At 33.8% G+C, this 12572-nt stretch overlaps 1 protein-coding gene across 2 annotated transcripts in view; it reads right to left on the reverse strand.

The window, feature by feature from the left end:
• The window catches only part of LOC128213198 (ATP-binding cassette sub-family A member 2-like), a 59367-nt gene that overhangs the window by 29581 nt on the left and 17214 nt on the right, over positions 1-12572 (reverse strand). For both annotated transcript variants that reach the window (XM_052918754.1, XM_052918755.1), the window contains exons 8-17: positions 11956-12054; positions 10686-10787; positions 10404-10466; positions 9898-10056; positions 8891-9182; positions 7702-7823; positions 6754-6882; positions 4091-4358; positions 2704-2879; positions 1739-1842 (exon numbers count right to left, since the gene is read on the reverse strand). In XM_052918754.1, coding sequence (XP_052774714.1) covers positions 1739-1842; positions 2704-2879; positions 4091-4358; positions 6754-6882; positions 7702-7823; positions 8891-9182; positions 9898-10056; positions 10404-10466; positions 10686-10787; positions 11956-12054 — 1514 coding nt within the window. The remainder of the gene's footprint in view (positions 1-1738; positions 1843-2703; positions 2880-4090; positions 4359-6753; positions 6883-7701; positions 7824-8890; positions 9183-9897; positions 10057-10403; positions 10467-10685; positions 10788-11955; positions 12055-12572) is intronic.

A 12572-nucleotide genomic window follows, 5' to 3' on the forward strand; every position in this document is an offset into this window, starting at 1 on the left:
AATTATGTTAGACATCTTTTTAACCCTTTAGCGCATGTATACGAGATAGGCCGACATAGCTCATTAGCAGATGTAAACGCATCTGACTGACCCTATACACTACTGGATGTATACGCATCTCCCGCATATTTCAATAGGGTCATTTCAATACTTCAATTTTGCATATTTCTTTTTGTAAACAATATCCCGGATGTTTATAAAGCTAAAGCTTAACCTTTTGTGTATTGATTATCCCTCGAAAATGTCGTCTGCTAAAACTTGAAGGTTATTATTTATACTGCCAATCATAGGTGTGAGATCCCACTGTGACGTAATAAATCCTTGAGGAATAGCAGTACTGTACAGTATGGAATTTTCCCAAAAACATTGATGCGTAAATCATTGAATATATTATGTCAGTTGAATTAACCATTAAAATCAATTAAGATTATAATTATTTGAAGATAATATTTTGTGTTACAAACAATAGAAACAATAAGTAGCCGAGAAAATGATGAGTAAATTTTCTGCTGAGCTAATCAATGGCAAGCATGGTTTCGGTCGTAAAATAGGTCAAGTAAACACATTTGTGCAAGCGTTTCATGATCTAGATCTTTTTATTCATTACTTTGAAAACATTTCTCGACATTCTTTTTGTAAAGAATTTTATGAGGGGGTAATAAAGTTAAACAGACACTCTGGACTGGATCTCTCAGCTGGATGACACCGGATATTCCTGCCACATTTCTGTGTATTATACACAAGAAAATCAATTGTCGGCTTTTTAATCCATATGGGTCTTTTTTATGATAGGGGTAATAAAATTTAGATCGATCCCAGCATTTTATTACCCTTTGATTTAATGCAGTTATGACATTTCAAAGAAATGTTACAATTCTATCTTGGAAATGCATTCACAGATGAAATAAAATAATTTTATATTTCATTATTGACACCATTTATTAGATAATTTAATTATCTATAAAAATGTATTCACATAAAAAAGATTTGGAAACAATTATTTGGATTATATTGATTTTAAGGTCATACTGCTGTATTCATTTTCTCATTTTCAAATATCCTGAAAAGTACCTATGCAGATAAGGACTGCTTATCAGTAAGTTGGCTATTGACTGGGAGGTGTAATCTGGCCACTTGTCTATGTGCTAAAGGGTTAATTGACAATACTCTGTACCAGCATGGCGACGGAATACACCCAGGAGATTGTCATGCATAGCGGCATTAGCGCTCGATCATAAACACAAACCAGAAATTCAAGAGAAATGAAACATGGTTTAACCAAGAAGTACAGAGGTAGGAAAACTAGACTGTTTAAGCTCCAGGGGTGCCTTTTATTCCATGATATTAATTACTCATAACGTCAATAATTTTTAAAACTGCTCAAAAATCATAAATGTCAAATTTTATGTTTTATTTCCTCAAAATTGCGTTCATTTTTAATACTGGCTAAAGTACAATCACAAAAATATGTAGAAAAATAACAAAACTATGATTAAAATAATTTCAATTACTTACTAAGATCTTTATTTAAACCTGCCCTAGACTCTTCCACTTCCTGCCAAAACACAAATTAATTCTTCTACTACCATCACCACTAATAAACATTGTGGACAATTCTACTTACTTGTCATAGAGCAGGCATTGGTAACGATGATGCTGTCTTGTCCAACCTGGGATTCTTTTATCTCTTTTACTACGAAATCCCTCAACCATATTATAATTTCAACATAACACTTACTTGTCATATAGCCAACAGGGGTAAGGGAACCGGACCATGTATGCCCCCGGCTCTACCACATCTTGTCCAACCTGTACATTAATGATCGCTCGCTCTATTATGTCCTGAAATTAAAGAAATATCATCAGAATCAAGTTTCATATTATTACTATTGTAACGTATCCTAGCAACGGTTACTTCTCATGTTCTCTCTATTTCTTCCTGCTTGCCGAGTGAATTATTTGACTTTTTTTGCAGTTCTCCAATACATGTAAAACAAAGGCATGAATTGTTGTTATCACATTAAACTGCATTGTATGTATCACATTCGAAAGAACAGTATCATACAGCATTGTGAGCGCAATATCATCGTTGTTTTGAAGCCACCTGTACATGTGTCAGTTGAGACAAGCAATGCATCTGCATATCTCCATGTGAATTCATAAATTTTTACATGATTCTTATTTTGATCTATATACTATAGTTTGGATTTTACGAATTTAAGAAATACCAAGCCACTCGTGAACAAACACTTAAACATATCTACATGTAATCATATTGCTTCCGGTTCTTTTTGTCCATATTTCAAGTGCAGGGGCAAATGTCTGGTCGAGATTTTCTGAAGTTCTATAAGATACATAGAGCCACACTACAGGCCTCTTTCTGCCCATCTCAAAAGTCAGATTGTCTGACCCATTCCCAATACCAAATATGTATATTTTTCCCTATTTCGAGAAAAAAATCCAAAATGGCCGGATTCTTGACTTAAACCATGCACGATGCAAATTTTCTCAATTTGTCTAAATTAATATCTTTTTACCCAAATGGTCAGAAAAAGCCCTCGGGCTGAATGTTTATGTGGACCCAGGTATTGTATGTAAAAACAAAGAAAATTCAAACTAGTGCTTGAAAACATGATCTCTTACACTGTATTCCTCAGACATTTTTTTTTCCCTACATTCTGTCTCATATCAACCCCAACCCACCTGTATCCAAATAAACCCGAAGTTGTAGTACGGGTATTCCCCAGAGCCTGGCCCCGGGAACCAGTACTTCCTCCGTACACGTTTTGTCGTCGGGACGAACGTTGCGTTCTGCCGGATCTTGTAGCGGATGTGTGGTGGAAGTGTCTTGTTGGCTTCAATATTCTCAAACACCAGACCTGAATGTATGGCAAATTGTCAGTACAATATCAATAGAAGAGTTTTTCTAGTGTATTGTTTTAAACATTTTACCTGTACTTATGATAGCATCAATCTATGGATGCCACAACATAAGGATATCAGGGCCCCATTTCAATAAAGGTCATACGGCTTAAGACTGTTAATTTCAATGTGTAACCTTATTTTGGCATAAACTGCGCTTCAATATTTTGTAAGGACATTCATCCCATAGATTCTGCCCATAGCTTTACAATGTACCTGAGCACTCTTAAACAACGTTAAATTTACGACTTAGAAACTCATTGAAACTGGGCCCATCATTTCATACAATAGTTGTCAAAAAAATTATTAACTGAGTATGTTCTCATATACAATTTTACTAGTTACATGTATAAAAGAGTGCATATGTACCAAAACCCCATGGCTTTTGTTAATTAAATCTTAAAACAGATATTAGTAAGTAAGTTTTGAAGCTTTTGTATCAATCACTTATGATTTTAAGAGCGGTCTGGTCATTAAGCTTACAACAAAATATTTACACCTCAACTTCCATTCCTTAAATGAACTGCTTTTTGGCAATTGTGTTTATCAATCGATGAACGTAACATCTTCGGATATGTTCGGATCCCAATTCATAGCATAACAATATACATGAACACTATTGATCTTTTTATTGTTTGTTTGGTGTCAGCAGGTCCCGTAAATATAAATCAACATTTTAGAAAGTGTTAATTTATTATATTTTAAATGTAGTGTTGCCATAAGTGTTTCAATTTTACGTCTAAAAGTGATTTCAAGTGGTTGATCTTTTCCCGCGTTATTGTGACGTCATTTGAAAAAAAATGTTTCCGGTTACAGTCAGGTCGTTTGATTTACAGAATGGGTAAGAAATGATAACTGTAAGGTTTTCTTCACTGAAATGAATTATTTTTTAAACATTTTTTAATTAAATAATGAACTATTGGTGTAAATATAAGTAATGAATTTCGGTATTGATGTCATTATCGGGGATACAAACTCAATTGGGCCGGTCAAAGTACACGTGGAGTCCTTCAGACTCCACACACTTAGACCAGCCCAATTGCGTTCATACCCCGATAATGACATCAACCCTCTTGTTTTTTATATAAAGACAGTATTCAACACCTAATTCGTAGTTTACAAAGGAGCAGATAACTTGAACCAAATGTTGTTGATTTTTAGGCCTTACCTGCAACAACGCTGACATTCTCATGGTACTGTCTGGTAAGGAAGAAATCGGTCAGCTCGCCTTCATTATGAAATCCTTGAAACACGTCAAAGTTGAGACCAGACATAAGTGTAAGCCAAGTGCAGGCTGCATTGTCAATTGAATCGATCTCTTTCAGGAAGAAATCGGCATCAGGAATAGTCAGGTTGAGGAATTTAAACACGCGTGGGTCTTTGGATAGCTGGAGAATGGATAACAGGCTGGTCTCCTGGCGAAGATCTTTTTGAATCTGAAAACAAACCATAAAAAGTTTTCAATTCCTTACTTTATCATTTTATCAACAGGTACTTAAATACTCAGTTGTTGCATCACTGCTAGGAATATAACTGTAGCTCTAACCAGAATGAGATGATTTTTTATCACAAGACCCCTGATTTTAAAAAAAACAGGATTTTTATTTAAGGGACCTCACAGCAACTGGCTGAACTCATTTGAACAGAGTTTTGTTAATCCAAGCCTAAAATGATTCTATTTTTATTACTGTTACTTAGCTTTTTAACAAAACAGAGTATATTCAGTCACATTTTTAAATAATTATTTTACATCCAAGCTCTTAAATGAACTTTTGATGATGTCTTTGGATTGTAACAAACATTTTGTTTTCACAAAATAATTTTTGTTCAATGTCGGACAGTGTAAAACATAAATGAGCCCTATTAAATCTGGTCTTTTAAAAATCATGAATTAATCATTTTTACCTCAATTGACCATGGCTATTTAGACTTAAAGGTGCACTCTCACAGATTGAACGTTTTGACAACTTTTTCATTTTTTGTCTTGGAATGAGCAGTTTTTTGCATAAATATATGAAAACCAGTGATAAAAGACTGATGACAAAAGATCAGATCGCAGATTTTCGTATTTCTTCTCCAAAATTGATGTTTTATGCATTTTTCTTAAACCGTTAGTTACGGTTTAAGCCATAAAACATTAAATTTTGAATGGAAATATAAAAAAACTGTGGTCTGATCTTTTGTCGACAGTCTTACATCACTGGTTTGCAGATATTTACGCAAAAAATTGCTAATTCCAAGACAAAAAATAAAAAAGTTGGAAAAATGGTAAATCTGTGAGAGTGCAGCTTTAAAAGCATCTAGAATTGATAAGAACAGATATCATGATGACAGGGAGTCATTAATTATTTCATCTTACTCAAAAGATCACGGGGCATGATTACTAATAGACTCAAGTCTCGGACTTGAGTTGCAAAACTGCCAAACTTTATTTCATAGCAACTTTCCTTCCACTCAAGTATTAGTTTAAACATCATATATTTTACAACGATTGTGAAGAAAGTTATGATAACTTATACTAAGTCACTCTCGTTGGCACGCTGTTGCGCGAGAGTGCGGTCTTGTGTTGTGGGGGGAAACGGAGTGCCCGGAGAAAACCCCTTGTCCGGCTTGGTGACCACTAACCAAACTCACATGTGCCCAGGCCGAGAATCGAACCAGGGTTGCCTTTGTGAGAAGCGAGTGCGCTAACCACAGTGCTAACCAGACAACCGCAAATGGAGTTTTGATGATGAAATATGCTGACATTTATCTTTGCAAAGCAAATGGCATAAAAAGGATTCTTTGTTATTTAATAAAAATGCTAGAGTCTAGATCTAACTCAAGTGATGAAACTGCTAATGATCATTTCATTATAACTTTCCTTGTAGTTGAGTGTTGACGATGAAATTTGCTGAATATTTTTACTATTTGGAATTGTTCAATTATTTACATTTATTTTTGTTAAACAAATGGAACAACAGATGTTTGTCATACATTATGCCCCCCTGTGTGCCATGTTGTCAGGAAAATTTGGACAATTGAATAAAATATGCATGATCCAAAATGTCAGCTGATTTGCAATTTCACATTAAATGCCAATGAGGCAGTTTTATGGTCATGACCACTGAATGTTCATTCAAATTTAACATTTTTACATTCATACATTAACATGCGGTTGACATTCTGGATATACTAATTGATTGTGACATACAAGTAGTATATAATACGATGTCAATCTTCGATGCAGTAAAAAAAAAGAAAAAAAAAAAAAAAGTTAAATATAGAGACATATATAATGTACAGGTCCAGTTACTTCATGCCAAACCAACCATGACCTTTTACCCAATGAACTCAAAATGAATAGAGGTCATATTCTGGTCAGACCCAGTCTTCAAGTCAATTTTGAGGACCATAGGTGAAGGCATTGTCAAGTTAACACTCAGACAATATTTTACTGATGAAGCACTCAACATTTGCTATGCAATAGATCCCCTTTTCTTCTTAATAACGGTGTAATTTAACGAAAGTGCTTTTCTGAGTCTAGACTTGAGACTGTTCATAATAATGGGCCCAGGTAGCTGTTTTAACAAATGTCCTAAAAGTGGTTTTAAACAATACCATATTATACTGTGTATAGGACGCACTTCTTTGCCCAAGAATTAAATGGGAAAAAAATGCCCGTGTCCTTTCTATAGTATTAGGCTTTTGAATCCTTTTTTTTCGAAAAGACTATTTCTGGATTTGCTTTAATTAAGGGAAATAAATGGAAGAATGTCATGATAGTACAGTACTTGAAATTTTCATGAAACAATCTCAAGGGTTTTACAAACTTCTTCAAACTTAACTTACCTGTTGAATGGCTATAATATTCTGCCGAGTAGAATCTAGTTGAAGATAGCTCCTCAGGTCAGTGGAAATTGCGAGCCATTCTTTCGCATAGTCTGATACTGACGATACTATCTCAAATGTTCCATTGGCCTAAAATAAAGACAAAATGTTCAAGTAGGAATGGCAACAGGGTACTCAAGAACTCATCTTTAAACATAATGTGTATTAAGAAAATAAAGGGTTTTTTGAGTTTAATTTTCTGGTATTGTAATTTAACCATAATACACCATCTACACCACGTATCGGCCATTTTTGGTTGTACGTGTTTCTTCCTAAAACCAATTCAAGTTTGTCCGAGAACTTGATCGGAAGATTTTGCAAGTACTTGAGTACTGATTTTTCTACTTGTTGCCATCCCTAGTTTCAATACACATATAACTTTCTCTTTCAATTACGCTGATAGCCCTTGTTTTCAAAGCAAGAGTATAATACTTTTATATGAAACTGTGATTTGACAAAGTTTATAAATTTGATTGAATAAGATCATAAGTAAATTAGTAAGATTCATACCTGAAAAAAAATCAAACAAAAAAGATAAACGCTCCTCATGGCAATAGTCAATACATGAGTTCATGAAATATAATGTAGATCACAAGGACAAAATCATACGGGTAAAATTCCAATGAGGTTAAACAGTGTCAACAAGAAGAGTGAACAATCATTTATAGATGCTGGTTTTTTTCAGTGTAAAAAGGGGCATAACTCAGCAATCATTCAAGCCAGGGTTACAGGCTTTGCTATACATGAGCGTATTGCCTCTGGCAACATTTGTACCAAGTTTCATTTGAATATCTTAATTGGTTTGGGAATCATGGCCAACAACAGCAAGAACAGCATGAAAACACCAACTTTTTTTTAGAAAACAAATGAGCTAAAGAGAACAAATATAAATATAAAAAAAACCCTAACCTTTTTGATGATTTTCTGGACAGCAGTGTTATTAGGGGCATACAACAGTTTTGGGTTGCTGTAGAGAACGTGAACCAGGATTTTCAGATGTTGTTTTTGTCCCCCATCTAGACCTAGTTCACCTGAAAGATTTGGAATTAAGGGTTTAGAGGCAAAAGTCCCCGAAGTTCAGGTTCCTTCTATGCCCAATGAAAACATTGCATACACATTTTTCACTGCACTAGCTCCATGATTATAATTGCACCACACTTCATGTGTCCCTGACAAAATATATTTGTACAGGGATACAAACAACACTTGTTCAGACGTCCATTGGGCAATCAAAGTTTGCAAAAAAGTAGCTCAGTTGGCAGCCAAAAATTTGTGCCGGTCTTGTCAATTTCACACATCTCTGTCATTTTTCATGAGGGTCAATAAATTTTGTTTGGGTAATTGAAAAATAAACATTTTCACTTTACAGGTGGCTAGTGGGTCGTATCCCTGTTGTAGATTAACTTGTTTGAAGGTCAATGGCAATGACCTGTGACCGTAATTTCATTTGATTAATTAAAAGAAATTTGGATAAAGCAACACAATCATTAATACTATTGCAGTCATTTATATAAAACTGGTTAATTCTTTGGATTGGTTAAAAGTAACCAAATGATTATTGATAATAGATATGATTTGTTAATATTTATACAAAAAATAATATTAACAAATCAAATAATTTAAGTGTGCAATTTAGCAAATAAACCTGTGGACAATATATCCAAGTTTTAAACAGTTGGATGCGGAAGGATTTCAATCGTTTATAACACAGTTAAAGATGCACTCTTACTCCCAAGTAAGATTTACCACAATTAATACAATTTTTTTAAGGGATGATTGAATGTCGAAATCAATGGTTTTTATGAAGGATATTTGAGTTTAATTTGAAAGAAAGGTGCAGAAAACACAGTATTTCTACCTTATGAGACGATAGTAGATGGCAGTTTATCTTTTAGCACTCACCAATCATTCAATATGTTTGCGTATTTAGCTATTAAATATACGGTTACAATCTTGTTATCAGTAATTAATGTTTCCCATAAATGCATTATTGAGGAAGCAGTTAAAGGTTTATCACTTAAAATCTATGTTTATTATACATGTGTATGCATTGATTTTGAAAAATAGTGTCACTTTAAATAATTTCTTTATATCTTACTTAGGTCAATATCCCCCATCTCACTTTCCCCTGAAGATCGTCTTTGCCGGTGAATCAAAACATCTGGATGATTATCTTTAGAACCATCATCATCTGTATCATTGCCATACTTGCTAACATCAGTATCATTCAAATGCTTGTCATTCTTCTGATCACTGGAAGCTTGATTATGACCTCTTTTTGATGGTTTATGGCCACAAATTGTTGTCTGCAAGCCATTCCAGAACTTTAAGAAACCTGCAAATTTGTTTTTCTTCTTTTCTTCATCACTCTTTGCAGAATCTGGTGCTACCTAAAAATATGATTATTATTATTATGTATACTGTAAACAAAAGAACTTTGCAAACCACAAGGACAATGTATAGTTTTCATTTGTTTGTTTTAATTTTGATCTCCTTTAAAGTTTTAGCAGAAGTTTATTTGAAAATTTAATAAAAGAAAGACTTTAAATCTAGAACCGCAATTGGTGCTTGCAAGATTTAAGTCACTTTGTATTTGACATAGCAGAACATATTGTACAAAATTACCTAAAAAATGGTTTGCACATTTTAGTAATGATATTCAAAACTTTGATGGGGGTGAACATTCTAGATTTAAAGCCATTTTCAAATTTCACATTAAACATTATTCATTATAGTTTCATTTTGCAAAACCATCCTGGCTTAACATAATGAACCAAAATTATTTCCTGAAATAATGTACTATAGCTAGAGCTGTCATAGGTGTAAGACTGTACAATAATCTGAGTTTAAGGCTCCCAATCCTGATTTCAGGGATAACCATAGGCCTGACTATTCAATATTGATCTTATCCCTCTCCTTAGACACGCCTCAGTGATTCCATTCAAGCTATTGGTCAGCTAAATATACAGGCCAATCAAAACACTTTGTTCTAATCTTCATTTTAAGTTCAATCTAAGTTGCTTATTGAATATAGCCCCTGATCGTTAGAACCCCTGAGAAATATTTCTAGAACTAAAGTCCCTGTAGGTTGAAGCAAACTCGTACAGATTTCTGTCCCTTTCCCGGAGCTTCAGTCGTGGGCTCAGGTGCTGATGTTGTATCGTTATCGCCCTCGTGTAGAATGTTACAGCCATCCTGGGGCAGGTCTGACACCAGTATACTCAAGTCCAAGAGGTAGGTTTGGAACAGGTAAAACCGCTCCATCTGAAAATGGGTCGATCAATGTCAACATAAATAACCTTACCTGTATATTGTTATTTTTATTCAAATGTCAAAATCATGTGATATTTAAGTGATGTTTTAGAAAAAAATTCAAGCTTTTATTTTCGATGGAACTATTTCAGAAAACTAAAACCTTAAAAACAATAGTTATATAGACTTCCAACATTATATCATAGACATTCATCATAAAAATTAATTACTGGTACAGATACTAATTTTTATAATCATTCATTCTTTAATAAAGTCTGGATATCAAAATAAGCAATCATTGAAACTGACAAAAATATAGCATTTTTAAGAAATTAACGGAAAAATAAGAAGATTCTTACATTATTTAGGAACTCTTCAACTTTCAAGTATATGGAGGTGAAGTTTGTCTCCCTCAGTTTTAACTGAAATAGAAACATAGCAACTGCTGTTGTGGATGTTCACAGAATCCCGATCGATATCCCGATCGATATAGTTATAATATCATCAAGTCTCACCTGATGCCGATCGATATAGTTACGGTGTCATCAAATCACACCTGATGCTAAAGTGATGAACCAATCCAAGAATATCTCACCCTGATAATTGATTATGGTTTTGTTTGATTTTTAATCTTTACTCACCACTTTAACGAGAGTTTCATCCGATATCTCCTGGTTTAGAAGATCGGACAACACCTGGGCCTGCTGTTCTGTCATGTTGCATAAATAACTCTCCCCTTCAACCTTTAACAGTTAAAAAAAACAACACATTAACAAATAAAACATAGGACACAAATTAAATGATAATTTTAATAACAGTTCGCCATTCTTTTTTCCCCAATGGAATCCATGTTTTGCGCTTGAAATTTGAAAATGATTTCTCATAAAATACCAAGACACCCTAATATGGAGAAAATAAGTCTTTTTTTTTTTTACATGACCAAACTCAGTTGCCTACGTGACAAAATTATAACTTTGTCATCATTCATATCTTTACTTTTAAGGAACACATCACGGCGCTCCATACGCTCTCTTGTGATACATATGGTTTATGATGTCCATACAATTCCAATTATGAACAATTACTGATATATAATTATTAATTTCATAATTTTGTTTAGGATGTTTTACTTATCTAAGAAATGTTGAGCTATTTACATTAACAGGCACTACAGATATTCATTAGCACAATTTCTTTGTATTCAGCTGTTTTTCAAATCAGCCAATTACCTTCGCATATTTAAAAAGTGTGCTTCACACTTTGTACCCAAATGCATGTGAATGAAGGAGGACACAACACTGTAAGAGGGACTTGCTCATTTTTTTGAAAAATGCACTTGAATGACTAAATAAAAGTTTTGCAAATTATTAGGAATGTTAAAATTAAAATACTGCTCAAATATCGTCTTTGACGTCCACGATTTCAAATTGCATTAGTATAATAGCTTTACAAAAAAAGGCTTAAAGGTTAGGTTATCCATGTTTGTGGGCATGTGGTTTTACTGTCAGTTTTCTAATTTTTCCATGACCGTTCCAGCATGTGCTCACTCCCCACTAAAACTTGTGTTTTCAGATGCATTAATGGGGAAAACAAAATTACTGCCAAAACATGAGTAAGTCCCTTTAGTTTAGGCATTTGATCTTATTGCATTGACACAATATGACCCCCTGATGAAGCCGAAATTATAATAGCTTATTTAGTGTTTCCCGAACGACTCATAAAAATACCTGCAACTACAAAGTTTTTTTAGCCTCTTTAGTGATCATCATTTTTCGTTGTAGAATAAACGGGTTAGGTAAGTACAAAAAATACCTTCCCGCACAAATGTGGACGGGAAACACCTATATTAACTAACTATTATGTGTGGCCTTCATATATCTAGAAAACATTCAGAAGGTCAAAAACCCTTACCAATGTGGCATTCTGGTTGCCAGGGACAACCAACATGTGGCTAATGTCTTTTGTGTCGCACGCCCCAAATTTTATAACATCAGGAGATAAGACCACCAACTGAAAATTGAACATTATATTCATTGATAAAAACACACAATGTTACAAATTATTATTTATCATGATTGCATGAAGTCAGATTTCAGAGCTTAAAATAAATCTAAAATGAACTTAAACTTAAACTGAAACATTAAACATGTATAAACAAATTGAAGATAACTGTATGCCATGCACATTTATATATAAAAAAAATTGCAAATCACAGAAGAAATTCTACAACACAGGCAAATGAATGCAAAATTGGATGGAGCTATAAATAAGTTCAGGGCTCTCAATAGGCTGAAAATTTCTCCCTTCAGTCAATTTAGGGAGAAGTGGGGAGACTTTAGGGAGAAGTGATACTTTTCTTAACACCTGATACAAATTATGCCATACCACACACCTCAGTTTATATTCACATTCAAATTGATTGCTATAACTGTATAAAATGTTCATAAAATAATGTATCATTTTGGGCTCAGCAAAAGTGTATTTGTCAATGTCACATAGTTTATCTCCAAATAGCATCTAAAATGAAC

This window comes from Mya arenaria, chromosome 13, assembly GCF_026914265.1.
Source record: "Mya arenaria isolate MELC-2E11 chromosome 13, ASM2691426v1".
NCBI lineage: Eukaryota > Metazoa > Mollusca > Bivalvia > Myida > Myidae > Mya > Mya arenaria.